This window comes from Agelaius phoeniceus, chromosome Z, assembly GCF_051311805.1.
Source record: "Agelaius phoeniceus isolate bAgePho1 chromosome Z, bAgePho1.hap1, whole genome shotgun sequence".
NCBI lineage: Eukaryota > Metazoa > Chordata > Aves > Passeriformes > Icteridae > Agelaius > Agelaius phoeniceus.
In genome coordinates, this window is record NC_135303.1 from 67,113,977 (window position 1) to 67,130,848 (window position 16,872).

The 16,872-nt window shown below is 39.2% G+C and overlaps 1 protein-coding gene across 3 annotated transcripts in view; it reads left to right on the plus strand.

The window, feature by feature from the left end:
* PUM3 (pumilio RNA binding family member 3) overlaps positions 1-16,872 on the plus strand; it is a 66,495-nt gene that overhangs the window by 31,475 nt on the left and 18,148 nt on the right. Inside the window, exons 1-8 of one of the 3 annotated variants that reach the window (XM_054652188.2) lie at positions 8,981-9,300; positions 9,617-9,723; positions 11,562-11,744; positions 13,424-13,559; positions 14,310-14,385; positions 15,086-15,179; positions 15,391-15,457; positions 15,995-16,169. In XM_054652188.2, coding sequence (XP_054508163.2) covers positions 8,996-9,300; positions 9,617-9,723; positions 11,562-11,744; positions 13,424-13,559; positions 14,310-14,385; positions 15,086-15,179; positions 15,391-15,457; positions 15,995-16,169 — 1,143 coding nt within the window. In that variant the 5' untranslated portion in view covers positions 8,981-8,995. Of the gene's footprint in view, positions 1-8,980; positions 9,329-9,616; positions 9,724-11,561; positions 11,745-13,423; positions 13,560-14,309; positions 14,386-15,085; positions 15,180-15,390; positions 15,458-15,994; positions 16,170-16,872 lie in introns of those variants that run through there. The other 2 variants (XM_054652189.2, XM_077171350.1) reach the window with 2 other exon arrangements.

Consider the following 16,872-nt stretch of genomic DNA (forward strand, 5'->3'; position numbering starts at 1 on the left):
CCCTCTCTTTCCCCAAATCCTACAGCTACAGTACCCTCCTTGTTTAACAGAACACAGTGGCTGTTGAATAAAGAGCCAGGAATTAACTCCACAAGTGTGAACAGAGCTGCTGGAAAAAGCTAACTACTGCATGTAATATTTCTGGTTTTGCTGTTAATAACAGATGCCTAGAAATACGAACACATTGGGAATCAGAGAATCACAATTTGTTTAAATTGGAAAATACCTTTAAGACCATCATGTCCAATCATGAACCAGGCACAGCCAAGTCCACCACTAAACCATGTCCCTAAGCATCCCATCCATATGAATTTTAAATCCCTCCAGGAATGGTAACTCACCCACTCTCCTGGACAGCCTGTTCCAATGCTTAGCCACTTTTTCTGTGAACAAATTTTTCTTAATATCCAATCTAAACCTCCCCATGAGAACTTGAGGTTATTTTCTCTTATCCAGTCACTTATTACGTGGGAGAAGAGACTGACCCCCACCTGGCTACAGCCTCCTTTCAGAACAACTCCTTTCAGGCAGTTGTAGAAAATGATAAGGCCCCCCCCAAGCCTCCTCTCCTTTTCTTGAGGCTAAAAACCCCCAGCTCCATCAGCAGCTCCGCATGAGACTTGTATTCAGAACCCTTTACAGGTCCATTGCTCTTCTCTGGACACACTCCAGCAGCTCAGTGACTTGCTTGTACTGAGGAGCCCAAAACTGAGCACAGGAATTGAGGTGTGGCCTCACCAGTGCTGAGTACAGGGGAACAATCCCTGCCCTGCTCCTGCTGGCCACACCATTGCTGGCACAGGCCAGGATGCCATTGGCCTTCTTGGCCACCTGGGCACTGCTGGCTCATGTTCAGCTGCTGTCACCAGCACCCCCAGGGCCTTTTCCTGTGGCAGCTTTGCAGCCACTCTGCCCCAGCCTGTGGCACTGCCTGGGCTTGCTGTGACCCAAGGGCAGGACCCAGCACTGGGCCTTGTTGAACCTCACACCACTGGGCTCAGCCAGCTTGGTGTTGTCTCTGAGCTGGGTGAGGGTGCCACAGTGAACAACTGTCTTCCTAACATGCAGCTAGCTTCCCTCATTGTTTCTAGTCTGTTAAACAAGTGACTTGACCTTGATTTTTCTCTTGCCATCCATAAATGAAAGGAAAAGAGAAAGGAGCCAAATGAGCAGGTTTCTGTATAATGAAACAACCCTTTTTAATATGTAAAGATCCTGTTTTCTTTTTTTGTCATTTGGATTTAGCACCCACCAGTATTCATCTCTCTTATCAGTAAAATCTAGGGGGGAGGACCTAGTTAGGAAGAATGTGGGGAAAAAAATCTTTCTTACCACTCTGGAGAAAAAAACAGCCAATATTGGCTATCTTTAGGCTAAGTAGTTTAAGTAGCAATACCAGCTGCTGTTGCATGGAGACCCTAAAACCTGCCCAGAAATCTGGCAAGACCATCAGATTACTGATATGACCTTCTGCACTCTACTGCTTTTGATACTAGAAATGCATAAGAGAAAACTCTCATTTTTTAAAATAAATTTCAGCCTATCTTTGACTGTAGCACAGCCATTCTGGATCTCTGTCTCCCTGGCTTTCATTAGCGAATAGAGTAATCCCTAGGACTGCAGCACACACTTGCATCCTGAATGAAGTACATATTTGGCTTTGATTTCTTAGCTGAGATTCTTTTTCCATTTAAGACCAGGAATGAATTGCTCAATAAAAGCAGTTATAATATAATTAAATTGTTGCTTCTTTTAAAAATCACACATCTCCATGCTTCATCCTTTTTCTGTAGCTAGATATTAATTATTAATGGATTAACTTGGGGCAATGTGATACAAGACTTTACATTAAGTTTGCTTTACTTAAAAGCAAGTTTGTGAGCAATGATAGACTAGGATTATGACACATGATTAAGGAATGAAAAATTAAGTTAAAAGATTCTATTTGCTGGCTGACCACTCCTAACTTTTTTCTAGGGACAACCTGTATTAAGTAATTTTGCTTTCTATACTTCATTTAGTTTTCAAGTATTTCCATACCTTCTTAGCTCAACTTACCCAAATGAGCATTGCAGAAGAGGACACTAAAATGTGTTCATCTTATAATAAACAGAGCAACCTCTAAGTCAAAGAAACCCACTCTTTATTTTCTCTGAGTGATTAATCTCTGGACAAATGTTATTGTTTCTTGCCTGAATAGAACAGTCTTTGATAGATTTGTAAAATATGCATCAGATATGTCAGTGATTCTTGGAACTAACATGTTCCTATGTGAGTGCTGATTCTATGGTATGTTTCTGCAAGAGGGCTGATGTTTATCAATAAGTTCTGAAATGCACTTCTGTTAATTTGTGTTGATAATTCCCTTTTATTAGTCTTTGAAATTAGAAGTGTCAAGAATTGATGATAGTACATACATTAAAAGAAAATTGACATATGTGCATTTTTATTTAGTTTAACAGCTGATAGTAACAATTTTAATATTAAAAATTGGAACCAGAAAATCTGCATCAGTTATAACAGTTAAGAAAATGGCAGACTGAAGAACTGACTTAAACTATCTACTGAGAAGGCCTCCGTTTTGGAGTAGGCAATTGTTAATCAGCAATTCTTTCATCTGTCTACAACTCTAGGAGTTCTTTATCTTAACATTTTGAAATCTCAGTCAATTTGTCTCCCCATAATATCCGAGTTATCCCTTTTTTGCACTTATAGACCTTTTCAGTATATTCCAGAAATATCTCTTGGAAGAGAAAACTAAGTATAGGACCACCTTGGTGAGTGTTATTTAAGGATGAAACTTCTATTGTAAAGAATTATATTTCACATTAAAGACAAACTTTCATTTCCTGTGATTTCCTGATTTGTTGAAGTTGCCTGAGTGGTAAAAGGAGAGAGAAATTAGTATTCTATGTTGTATCATTGCAAAAGAAGATGAACTCTCAATTTTTCTAGGTAAGAAATTATTTTCACTAAAATCCACCATTGTATTTTACAGTAGTGGTTGGCTCTTGTAGGACAGGAAATAAAGTACACCAACTGTAGAAGAACAGGTTTCTGACCTTATTATTACAGTTACAGTTTATTGTATTTGTGCAGGCATTGTTATTTGTATTAGCAGTGGTTACTTATGTAAGTCAAAATTCTATTTAGGCTGTGTGACAAAGAGCAAAAGACAAAAGCTTTATATAACTTCGGTAATGATTTAGTGCTGTGACAAAATAGTTGACATTTACTTGAACTAATATGTACTTACATCCCTTGCTGTTTCCTTTTGTTATGCATGACTGGAGGAATCCGCAGTATGCCAAGATGCACTCTGCTAAGTGAGTATATTGGCGTTGGAAATGAAGGACACGTTGGAAATGAAGGACATGGTCCTTTCTGTTTTAAATGCAAATGGAGGAAAAAAAAAATCTACCTGCTGCAATCCCTTCCAGCTGAGCAGGGACCTTAATTAGGTGTTTACAGCAGCATATTTTATAAGAAAAGCTGTTAATTACAGATCAAAACAAGCAGGAGGAAGGAGCCCATCAATTCTTCCAAAAGAAGAAGAAGAGAGGATTTATAAGTAAAACAGGCTGTGCTCTATTCTCATTCTTATGCTGTATTTAGCACAAAAATATGCAAATACAGCTGGTGGAACTAATTTTTTTTTTCTGGAAGTACCAATGGAAAACACATTAATTGTTTCCTGTTTTGTATTTTTGACTCAGGCATATATGAAAATTCACAGTAATGCTACAAAACAAATACCCATGGAGTCTGATGAAAATTAATTAATTTTCATTGGCATATCAAAAGTGCAGCACTAAAAAATATCAGTTTCCTTAGATCTGACCAGTGACATTGACAGTGCCTAGTTTTCTTACGTTTTTGCTTTGGCTAATGGTGGTTTCAAGTCTAAAAGCTTTTTGTGAGGATAATTATGAGCAAGTTTACTGTTTTCTAAAATCTATGTTCTTATTCTCAGCACCCATTGCATGAGTGACTTTAAAGATGACACAAGTCTATTTATTTAAAGCAAAAGAAATTTTTAGTAAGTTTTGAAGCAACAAAAGAAGTAGAAATCACTTTCAGAGTGCTATCACTTGTTTGTAAGAAAGCAAGAAGTAAAATGTTCAAGTTGTGTGTTACATCTAGAAATACCCTAAGTTATATGAAGTGGTATTCTGGTTTGAAAATTGAAAGTAAAGGATAACTTTTTTTTCATAGTTGCTAGGCAATTAACCATATTGAGTTCAACAATGTTGACTACCTTTCTTATATACATTAGTTCTTAGAGTGCTTGGTTGTGGAATCCTGCCACAGCACTAACCATATTTAATAGACTTTCTTTGTGAGGCTTCATTAAGTTTCTTTTTTGAATTGATTGTTTTCCATTCATCCCCTGCCTTCCCATAACAATTATCAGAACTCTGAAAGAAAAAGCAAAGGCAAGGAATACTTCTCAAAAGAAAGAAAAAAAAAAGGCATATTCAATAGCAAGAGATAACTTACAGAGCATTTGTAAGGTTTTAAAAAATTACAGGTTTTAAACTAGGACACGTTAATTCCTGTACACAGTGGGACATTCTGCCAACACATACAGCCTGACAGATGCAAATATTTATGTCTGTACCACATGGATGGATAGTAGGGAAGGGGCAGTTCTGGACATTTTTTTCTGATTTAAAACAACTCCTTACTAATTTTACGGCATAAGGTAAAAAGAAAAGATTGGACTTCACCAGGCAGTGAAACCTTTCACTTCCCTGAAGGCAATGGTCTGAGATGTTATACTTAAGAGCAAAAGAAAGCCTCTGCCTTTGCAAAGTAAACAACAGTGGATTTGGCAGCGTTTCACACTTGCTTGCACAGCTGCAAATCAAGATGAAAAGATTTACAATCCAAATCTGAATTATTTTTTTTTTTAACAAATTCAGTAATACCACAGAGAACTGATTTCCTGGCTTTATTCCAGTGATATTTTTCTGACACACATTGGCTGAGTGTTGTGCTTACATTTTCAATGTCATAAAACTCTTTATTAAGTACTAAAAAGCTGCCAATAGTTTTTACTACAATAGTTTTTACTACAGAGTAAAATAGAAAATATATTGGAATTTATTAAGTTTACTTTGTTCAGCTAGTGCTGTAAGCTGTAGAATTGTATACTTTTATTAGAAGCACTTTATTATTTCATCCATTTATACATATGGATATAATATATCATAATGCAGCATCTGAAAACAGAGGTTACTAATAGACCTACTGGTTGTATAAAATCAGTTGTATTAGTTGTATAAAATCAGTTTGCAGCTGTGCATCACTGTATGTGAGTCACATGAGAAGGGAATATTGTCCTTCCAGCTCTTTTCTTTAATCTGAAATTTAGCTTGCACTAATATTTAAAGACTCAGTTTTATTCCTGAGAGATCATTTGATAGAGAAAGAACTATTTCTTTGCATTTGTTTTTACTGTTTTACAGTAAGCTCGCATAGGTTCACTGGTCTTACTTTTAAAAATATTCTTACCAATATTCTAGGTTATTGAACAAAACCCACATCATGTTCATGGTGTGAATGTATCATATTAGAAGATCTTTGAGCAATATGCAGCATTCATGCTTTAAAAATTCAGCACCTCTTTCCAGGTAGTTCCCTGTGTGAGGATAATCCTGTGGCTCACCACAGAAGTCTGTTAAATACTGCAATTTTCTCTCAATGGACTCAGCAATTTGGTTCATTTTGAGACATGAACCTAGAGCCATCTTGCATACCCTTTATAAGTGTTCTGAGATTTCTCTATCCCTATAGAAGTCTAACAGAACATATCTGTAAATTCCCCCCAGCACAGCATGATAAAAATTACAGGATATGTTTGTCTTTCACCTTTTCTGTAGCTCTGTGAGAAGTTTTGATAGTACAACCTATATAAGTATCTATCTTTCATTTGTGTACCTAGCAAATGAAGAAATCTATAGAGCTGTAGAACAGATTTTAATGAGATCTCTCACTATGTAATGCCATCCACTAGCACATTAATATATGTAGGCCTCATTCTGAACAAATGAGCTAGAGTCAAATCAGAAATGCAGATATAATTTTAATACCAAAAACATAACTGCAGTGTTACCTCTAGCAGAACATGATCAACCTTTAGCCTTCCACATGCTGTTGAAAGGCTGGTTTGAATGAAAAGCCCCTGGAAAACAGACCCTCCTCCTCTGAGGAAGTTACATGTTGCTCAAAATAATTAGGAAACAGCTGTAGTTTCAGAGATTTTTCTCCAAGTCAAAGGTCATTTGCAGATTGTTAAAGATAGTTTATGACATTATGGAAAGTAGTCCCTAAAACTGTGGGAATTGTAAATGGCTGGAGCTTCCTGGGTGAGGCCATGAAACCACTGAAGGTAGCATCAGACAATAATTGGCTTGTTATTTCTAGTAGCATTTAATACAGCAGGTGAGAGATTTCTAGTATGGCATAACATAAACACTGCTTTGTTACATAGTTATAAAAAAATTCTCCTTTATGTGGTGTGCTGCTTTTGAATTATAACAGAAATTATCATTCTACCCTGCACAAGGAGTGGAATGAGACTTCTGATGCAATGTCACATAGTTGACTATTTATCCTTCCCAAATTTAGTCTGTACAGGGATTGGTGGTTTGAGGGCTCTGTGAGAAGGCAACAAATCCAGGAATGTCCGAATCCAAATACCAGGCAGCCATTGTTCAGTTCTCGAGAGTCTGGCAAGTTTCCCTTGCCAATAATGAAAGGAGTACATGAAATCTGAATTCAGCTGAGAGATTTGTTGTATCTCCTAGTGACCTGCATGTCTGTCTTGATCTCACATTTCAGTCTCAATCTGTACACTTATTTTCTATGGGGAAAAACCTTACACTGTGAATTTTGTGTGAAAATTTCACATCTTTTTAAGGAGGAAAGTAAATGAGAGGGAGGAAAGCAACAGCCAGCAGACAGCACTGTCAGTTTGGATTCATCGTCATGTAGTAGGCTCATCTTCAATAAATTACAGCAGTAAGAAATGCTTTTTTGTGGCTTATCAGCTGCATAAGGTTGATTTTTTTACATTCACCCCAGACAGATACATTTAAATTTTTGTAAGCAGTGATATATACATAGCAATTCATGGTAAGTTCTATTTTCAGTAGCATTCATTTTGAATGTCTATCTATCTCAAGTGGCATTAGACTGTTCTGTCCTTAGGAATAGTATAGGAATAGTATTAATCAATGCGTTTAAGAGAACCAGTGATTCGCTGCATGTTGCGTGTGCTAGACCCAAAGAATTCTTTGCCATAATTATGACAACTGTGATATCAAAAAACAACTTTGATGCATCTGGGTCTAACTGCAGTGAAATAACTATGATGTTAATTTTCTTGGTGTTAATTTGCTTAACTAAGTTTCTACATGTTGTGCTTGCTCCTTTTTTTTAAGATTAAAAAAAAAACTAAAAAAAGAGGGAGGAGAAAAAAGACGTTTAGAGGTTGGAAGAGTAAGTCTCCAGACTGCATGCATTTTATTCTTCCTTAAGCCTTGGCATGTGAGATACATGTTTCTACATTTCATAATTAGAAAACACACATATTTACAACTGTGCATTGATCAGATGGGAGCTAAAACTGGGGAAAGATGCACTGTCACAGTGTAGCTGGAGAGTCAGCAGGATACAGGACAAGAGTTCAACAGGAGAGTCGTGCAGTAAAATTACTTTCTTGTTGTAAGCATCCAAGAGGTCACTGAATACCTGTTAACTGCTCAGGTTCAGCTCCCCAGGTTGAACCCACACTGATTTTAGTGATACTCTGATGGACATATTTACAGAAGAAAAAGAAACAAAAGTAAAGTCAAGAAAACAAAGAAAAGGGAGCGGGAAGTATAAAAATATCTTTCAGTGGCTGCCCCTGCCCAGATTAGCCATTTCTCAGGCATGTGATCTCACAACACTAAATGGAGACTTAAGCCCGATTTTTTTGCTGGGACTTCAGCATTTTTCATTTTTTTGCAGGAGGTTTTAGATGTTCCTCGTGTAACTGGTTAGTCTGTAATCAGATATCCAGTGGATCACGATTTCAAACTACTGCCAACAAAGCAATGCTCAATGGCTCAATGGAACTTAAGATAATAAGTCTTATGTTTAATGGCCTCTGAACAAAAGTTAGTGTTAAGCTTTTGCTTTGAATTGCTATTTTTGATTTTTTTTTTTTCTACAGCAAGCTTTTGTGAGTATCTGTGCAGAAATCCCAATCTTTAGCATTTCTTCACTGATGCAAGGGGAAGCAGAGACTTACTTTCAGAGTTGTGGGTAGTTTTCTATGCTGAGGTGATCTCTGACTACGGAGATCCTCAAATGTACATTAATCAAACACTCGTAACAGCATTAATAAAGGAGGATATTGCCACAAAGCATGGAAAACACCTGAGTTCAGGAAATAGCACAGAACTGAACCTGGTACTTCCTCTAGAATAAATAATCACACAAAATCCCAACAGAAAAAAAAATTCCTATGCCAATAATTACATCTTGAGAGGAGGAACACGTGGTGACCAGTGACAGAACCTGAGGGAATGGCCTGAAGTTGTGTCAGGGGAGGTTTAGGTTGGACAGTAGAAAAAGATTCTTCACAAAGAGGGTGGCTGGGCACTGGAATGGGGTCCTCAAGGAAGTGGTGACAGTACCAAGCTTGATGGAGGCATTTGGACAATGTTCTCAGATATATGGTGTGATTCTGGAGGGTATCTGTACAGCATCAGGAATGGGACTTCATGATACTTTTGGGTGCTGTCCAACTCAGCACATTCTACGACTCTGTGAACAGAATTCTCTCTCTCAGCCTTTCCTCCTCAGAGATGCTCCAGTCCCTCAGTCACCTCTCTTGCTCTCAGTTGGACCCAGGAGCTCCAGGAGCTTCATGTCTCTCGTGTCCTGAGGAGCCCCCAACTGGACACAGCACTGCAGGTGTGGCCTCAGCAGGGCTGAGCAGATGGAAAGGATCACCTCCTTGGACCTGCCGGAAATACTGTTCCTAGTTGCCCCCAGGACACCACTGGCCACAAGGGCACACTGCTGGCTCAGAAGGCCTCGTTGCCCAGCAGCTCCCGCTCCGCAGGGCCGCAGCCCGACGCCTCTCCCGGCGCCTGTCCCGCCCTGTCCCCGCCCCGCACCCGGGAGGGGCCGCGCGCGTGGCGGCGCAGGAGCGCCCCGGCGCGCTGTACGGCACGGTAGCGCGGCACTGTCGTGCGGCAGCAGCGCGCGCAGCCGGCAGGCGCGGCAGGCCGCACGTGTGCGGTGAGAGCGGCGGGCTCGTGGACCGCGGGTGTGCTGGGGCCGGGCGGCCGGGACAGCGGGGACCGCGGGAGGGCCGGGGCCGGGCGGCCGGGACAGCAGGGACCGCGGGTGTGCCGGGGCCGGGCGGCCGGGACAGCGGGGACCGCGGGTGTGCCGGGCCGAGCCTGCCTGCCTGCCTGTGCGCGGCCTCTGGTACGCCACCATCCAATGTGAGGGTTTGACTTCGCAATGGATGTTAAGCAGCAGGCGCAGGCTGTCGTTCCCTCATGGGGAAGCCGCGCCGGTGCAGTAATGTTGTGTCTTGCTCCGTTTGCAGTGTTGCCGCGATGGAGAACAGGGGTAAAAAGAAGTTCGTGGGCAAGAGTGGGAAAGGACCCCGTGGAAAAGCGCCGCACGGGAAAAGGAGATTTAAAAAAGATAATGGTAAGAAGGTCGTCAGTAGTAGCCCTGATTTAATGGTTACGGTTGTGTACTGGAATGCTTGGAGTTCTTTATCTTTTCTCTCTTGGTAAATTCATGTTTTGAAACGATTAGTTTGGCAGATGAGCAAAAAGAAGTGGATGTTGTCTGCCTGGACTTCAGTAAGACTTTGACAGTGTCTTCTCTCCTTTGAAATTCTCATAGAGGTGCTGATGAATTAAGGGCTGCAAGAGCAGTTGGTGAGGTGGATTGAAACTGGCTGAACAGCTGGGTCCAGAGAGTGATGTGCTCTTTGGAGACCACTGATTAGTAGTGGACCCCAGGAGTGGGTACAAGGTCGAGTTTAGTTCAACAGCTTCATGGAGGACCTGGATGATGGGACAAAGTGCAGCAGATTTACAGGTGGCACAGAACTGCAACAAGTGTTAGATGCACCAGAGGGTCATGCTGCCCTCCAGGGAGATGTCAGCAGGTTGGATGAATGGGGTGGCAGAAGCCAGTGAAGTTCTTCAAGGAGCAAAGGGCAAAGTCCTGCAGCTTGAAGGGAACAGCTCCATCATGCACTGGAAAATACTGGGGAAAGCCCAGGGACTCCTGGTGGTCGGAGCTGGACATGAACCATCAGTATGCTCTGGTGGCTAGCTGCACCCTGGGCTGCATTAGCAGGAGTGCTGTCAGCAGATTGAGGGCTGTGTGCTTGCCCTCTCCTCAGCCCTGGTGAGGCTTCACCTGAAGTGCTGTGGCCCAGCTGTGGCTTTTCAGTGCAACAGAGATACAGACATGCTGCAGAGAGCCCAGTGAAGGGCTGCAAAGATGAAGGGACCGGGGCGTCTCTTCTGGTGGGAAAGGCTGAGACGTCTGGGTCAGTTCAGCCTGTCCCACGGAAAAGACAAGGCTGAGGGGGATCTGCTCAATGTGTACAGTGTCTGAAGGGAGGGTTCAAAGACAGAGCCAGACTTTTTCCAGTAGTGCCCAGTGACAGGACCAGAGAACAGTGGGCACAAACTAAAACACAGGAGATTCCTTCTCACTATCAGGAAAACCTCCACACTCCAGGAGTGACTGCACACGGGCACAGGTTGTCCTGGAGATGGTGGAGTTTATCACATTGGAGACAGTCAAGCCACCCAGACATGGTCCTGGTTTTGAGTGGCCTTGTGGTGGGAGCAGGAGGGTTGGAGCAGATGACTTTGAGAGGTGCCTCCCTGCCACAGCCATTCTTTAATTCTGTCTTGTGTTCAAAACGGTACAGACTGTATGAGCCACTAATTTGCTGAAATGCTTTAAACAGGTTGTATTGCAAGCCCTTCATCTCTGTTTGATTCACCTGAAATATTCTTAGTTAAAAATTTGAAGTTGATAACCTTTTGATTCTAGACTAGGTGTTCCTACATTAAGACAAAATTATCTGAGAGGTGAAGCTAGATGGGAACCTGCTGCGGGTTAGGATTGAGAAAATGCCTTCCTCTGCTGCCTCAGAACAGATGATGTTGAAACAGCTCTGATCATGAACTATGAAAGGAGTGGGGATTTGGAGATTGATGACTTTGATGTTGGGGATGGTGAAATTGTTACTATGGAATAATCCTTTTTATGCCTGAGCTGTTACACTGCTGCCCAGAAGATAAAGCCTGGGCAGAACTTCCCTAGAGAAAACATAGACAACCAGGGGCTGCCATGAAAACATCAGCTTTGAGAAGCACATAATAATTTTTGTTAAATACAGAATTGTTATTAGAAAGAAGTTTAATTCTTGTCACAGTAATTTTTAATCGTTTTTTTATTTTGGAGCAACAGTAGCTATGTGATCGCATTTTAATTTCTTTTGTGTTGGTTAATAGATTCAGGTCCACCAAAGAAAGTTTTTAACAAAGGAGATGAGGAAGAAAAGCCGAAGTTCATTTCCAAGAAATTTGTTAAAGGACAGTTAAGACCTGGCAAAACTACTGTCAAACAATTCAAGAATAAACAGCAACCAGAAAAGTTTGCAAAGAAGAGAAAACGCCAGGATGGTGAAGAGGGAGGTGAGCAGATTTTTAAGCCTGGATATCAAGGGAAACCAGGTTTTGGAAAACACGTTTTTCATCTAGATTTTCTCTTTCTGTCTGCCTTTCCAAATTGGCTGAATAACTCCAGGTTAACTTTCTGTTTAATCTTTGCTGTGGGAAAAATTACTTCACTTGACTAAGCTTGAGGCTTAGTCAAGTCATGAAAATCAACAGTTTTGGAGTTTTCTTGGAAATCAAAAGTAAAGACACAGTGACAAATTTTAAAATTGTCATACTATCCTAAAGCTGTTTATTTTAATGGCAGCGTTAAGTGGTCAGCTAGAAACTGGCAGTTGTTACACATGATTTGCAAAGACAGAGCTTTCCGTGGTGTGTTTTGGACTGTTCTAAAAGTACTTGCTATAAGCTTTGGAACGGAAGTTTGTGAAACAAAGTTGATTATCCCTTACATTATTTCCTTTCTGTGGTCCAGACTATCTGGTCACATCCTCTTAGGGAAAAAAAAGCATAATGGGTGTTAACACTGCTTTTATGTTTTACAGCTTTTTTTTTTTTTGATGTTTATACAGAAAGCCTAAATAGTTGTCTGGTATAATCATGTTAAATGGATTTCTTTTTCAAACTAATTCCTTCTGCTTGAGATCTTCATCCTTTCCCATCCTCTCCTAAAAAGTAAAGCTCTACTGGGGCAGTTAATCAGTGCTGTAAAATGAGAAGTGGGAACTTAAATGAGGGGTTCTGAATTTCTGCAGAAATATGTCATTTGCTTGAAGGACACTTGATTGTCTTGAGTATTTTATTACTGCTGTTCTTGCATGTTTGCAGAGTGGCTTCACATGGAATATGTATGCACTAGATGTCTGAAAATCTAATAGCAGTAGAATGTGTTTATTAGCCTGCTTTAAAAAAAGTAAACTCACAGCAAACCTTTAAATGTTGTTCGTAAGAATAAATGAAAGCCTCTGTGTATTGCACTGCTCTCAAAGCATTACAAGTTTTTCTTGTCACTGTTGCTTTAGGAGAGTGATATAAAAATCAATAATATGCTTTGTAAAAAGGAAAACATGAGTTTTTGACTGGTTAAAATAGTTAAGTACATGCTGCTAAATACCAATGAACAGTGCTTTAAGCTATACAAATTTTAGGTGGTGTCTTTAATGCATAAACTGTGGCCCTTTTATAACATTATTTTGCCCCAGTTTGTTGTGTGGCAATGTACAAGGGTTGTATAGTAAAATACCATGCTTAAGGAATTTGACTGAGTAAAAAGATTAGGCATGTAAAAAGGGTTTAACTTCTTTTATAGAGTTTTCAGATATGTATCTTTGAGTTAGGGTTCTCCTTTTGGGAGAGGGGTAAGGTGTGCATGAATTACAAGTAAACTAAAATGGAGAATTATTGGGGTAGCCATAGCTGCTAAGTACATCTTCAGTCAACTTTCAAGCTATTAAGGGATTTGTGATGCATCCTGTGACAGTTTTGAGGAAAATTAATTGTTTGCCTTGTTCTCCCAGTTGTCTAGATTACTAGCTTAGCATAATCCTTCAAGATTTATGGCTAGCTGGGTACCTGCAGGCAAAGGCCCTGAATTGTTAGTAATTCAAGTCATAGAACTCCCACAGTTTAGACTGGTAAAGAATTCTATTGCTGCTCTTTTATTTATTGACTGTAGAAAATATTTTTTTTCCCCTAAGGGTCAGATTCTAAGAAGCCAAATTGGAATGACTTCAAAAAGAAAAGGAAAGAGTTAAAGCAAACCAGACAAATTAATGATAAAAGTAATTATGACATAATTGTAAAATCTAAACAAATATGGGAAAGCATGAGAAGGTAATGACTTTTTTTCTTCCACTCTGTTGACTTCTAGTCATAAATTGCCAGAATACCATCTTTCTTATCTTGTAATTCTATAAAACTATATTTCCAAACTGAATCTCTTTGAGTGAACAGTGACATTGCATGCAATTTTGTAGGTAGATCAAACAGACTATGGTAACCTGTGGTCCTAGGAATGTCTGGATTGAACTTGTATTTTAGGCTAAAATTCATAAATTTGTGAGTAATTGCTTAAGAAATTGTATTTTTTGGTTTTTTCAGCCCTGAAATACAGAGCATGCACTGATTTACCCTGATTCTGCAGTGGGATTACTGCATGAGTTTTATGTGAAGGTTCATTATTTCTGTCTGAGGGTGTAATTGTAGGACTGGTGCCCCCAGCAAGAAAAGTTAATTTTGCTTCTTCTGAGTGTTTGTGCTTTGCATGCTTACAGATTTTTGGACCTGTAAGCAACTCTGACTGCAAATTTGAGTTTATGGTTCAAAAAATATTTTTGAAATATTTAGTCAAAAAAAGAATAAAGTTAAACTGTGGAATTCTGGTTTGATTTCCACGAACTGAAACAGCTTAATCACATCTCTGTACAGGGTTAAGGAATGACAGTATAAATTTGGATTGGCAGAAGCCAACCTGGTTTTATTTGTACTGTCTTGCTTCTTAATTTATAGATACAAGTGAATCATACTACAAAAAAGCTGCTTCCTCAATTAGAATTGTTTTACTAGATTTTTTTTTGCTTGTAGGAAGAAATGCAATAAGGAGAAACGAGAAAAGCTGATGAATGAACTACAGAAGCTTCTTCATGGGAAAATTAAAAATGTAAGAAAATACGAATGGCATAGTGCACAAATTCATAAATTCTTCTTTAATGAATGATGAAACTGTGAGTAAAAAGAATAAAAACAGGGCTGAAAGACTGTGTTTGGCACCTGTATTTCAGGACAGTAGTCTTGGGATGCTTTGTCTGTCAGCTGGCTGTTGTAAAAGTAGCCAAGTAGCTTTAGTCCTGTGAAATTTGATGTGAGCTGGGGGTCAGGAGCTCAGAGGTTTGATAGGTCACAACTGTTGCTTTGCAATTTTATAGGGAAGTTAGTGTCCTCATGCTTAATCATACTAAACAGTCTTTCTGCTTTATTGTTGAAATGTATAAATTTGCAGTTAGGAGCATGTTGAGCTTTTCATATTCCATGCTGAAGTGGAACTGTTTCATCATACTCTGAAATTATGAAGAAGAGGAACAAAATGGAGATACCATTTAATGGTTTTATTTCAGTATGGAAAACCTTAATGCTTGTCCTTAATTGTCAGCAGCTGTTGTCTGTATTTTCTTTGATAGAGTGCTTGTGAAGGGGTAAAAGCCCTTAAGTCTTGGTTTGTTATAAGCAGGTAACTGCTTTTGTAATTTTATAATTGGCATTACATGTGGGATGAAACTATACCAGAGAGCACATACATTAAAATAATTATGGTGCATACTGCCTTTTGAATGGCCTAGAGTAACAAAATATCTGTCCTTTAGCTGGCGTTTGCACATGATTCAACCCGGGTGATCCAGTGCTTTATTCAGTATGGTAATGAGAAGCAAAGGCAAGAGACATTTGAAGAATTGAAAGGTACTTTCATTTTACTTTATATGCTTTTTTATTGTGGTTAGGAAGGATTTTAACAAACCATGTTGTTTTCTGTTGAATATTTTTACCTTTTTTTCTGAACTGATGCATCATTTCTAGTGAACTCTTCATACTTATTTAAATAATGCCTTATCATTTCATGCAGTTAATGTAGTGAAAAATAAGCCAGCTGAATGTTTCTCCCTTCTTCTAGATAGCCTAATAGAGTTGAGCAAGTCAAAATATTCCAGAAATATTGTGAAGAAGTTTCTTATGTATGGGTGAGTATCAAGTGAATTTGCTCATCAGTGTTGTTTCATTTCCAGTGTGAATGCTCCTTCTTAATCTGTAGTGGATCGATCATGAATAAAAAATATGTCTCTGGCAACACCTTTGTAATATTATGGAGTAAAGGCAGGGGGATGCTAACAGTATTTTTCCTTTTGCAAGAAATAAAGCTAATGCTGTACATGTCAAGGAAAACATGACCAAAAAAAATGGTTAGATTTATTGTCAGAGTTATCTTTGGTGTATATAAAACACTGGTTTTAAAAAATTTTCTTTGCTAACGATTTCAGTATGGCATTTGTTATTCCCTAGAATTTATTCACTGTTTACTTTCCCTCAAAATTTTCCCACATTCCTGGCTTTCTTTACATATTTTCCCGAGTGCCATAAGGCTGATTCAGATTCATAAATTTCACGGTTTCTGTGATAAAACTTACTACCTAAATGTGTTTCTAAAAATAAAACTATCAATAGGTAAGCTTATCTCTAGAAGTTTTAACTCTTGCTATTTATATTTCCCTGTAAAACAGGACAAAAGCACAAGTTGCAGAAATAATAAAAAGTTTTAAAGGCCATGTGAAAAAAATGCTCCGTCATGCTGAAGCATCTGCTGTGGTGGAATATGCATATAATGACAAAGCCATTCTGGAGCAGAGGAATATGCTGACAGAAGAACTATATGGGAACACTTTCCAGGTTTACAAGGTGGTATTTCAATACTTCGTGGTTTAAGACAGTTTAGCCCATAAGGTGTTGTGTTAGTAATGCCTTACCTATCTTACCTACTATTTATTTTGATAATATTTCTTTCTGTCAGCTGTCCAAAGGCAGCCTAGGTTAGCATGTTTAAATGTAGTGATTCGTTGCACATTTCTAGTTTAGATGAAATTGTTGTGGGTTGTTTTAATTTGTACTATGTAAAATATGCTATGTTCATGTATGAGCTTGCTCTGCTCATCAGAGACAGTTTATTCTTATATAGTTTCAGTTCTCATAGTGCCTAGACTGATATCATCCTTGCTGAGGTAAGACTTAGGCATAATTCTTCATTAATGCTGTAGATGATTCTTGTGTCAGAACTATCTTGTGTCTTGTGAAAACTGAGTGTGGGCAGAATGGGCCAGTATCCACATACAGTATTCCATTTGGGCTTAATTTTTCTCTTTGTTTTCTTTTCCCGTGGAGACTATAGGACTTGAGTTCAAACTCCACTGAAATCTAGGTCTATGGTAGATGCTCACCAGGCAGTTGGAAACTTCTTAAAAACTACAACCTCCATTCTTTTGAATTCTGTTTTTAATTTTTGCTGACTTGTAAAGTTGGTATCCATTAGGGTTAGGAATTTTGCTACAAAGTGCAAAACTGTTTTACACAATTACTAACTCCATTCTAATGACTTTTTCACCTG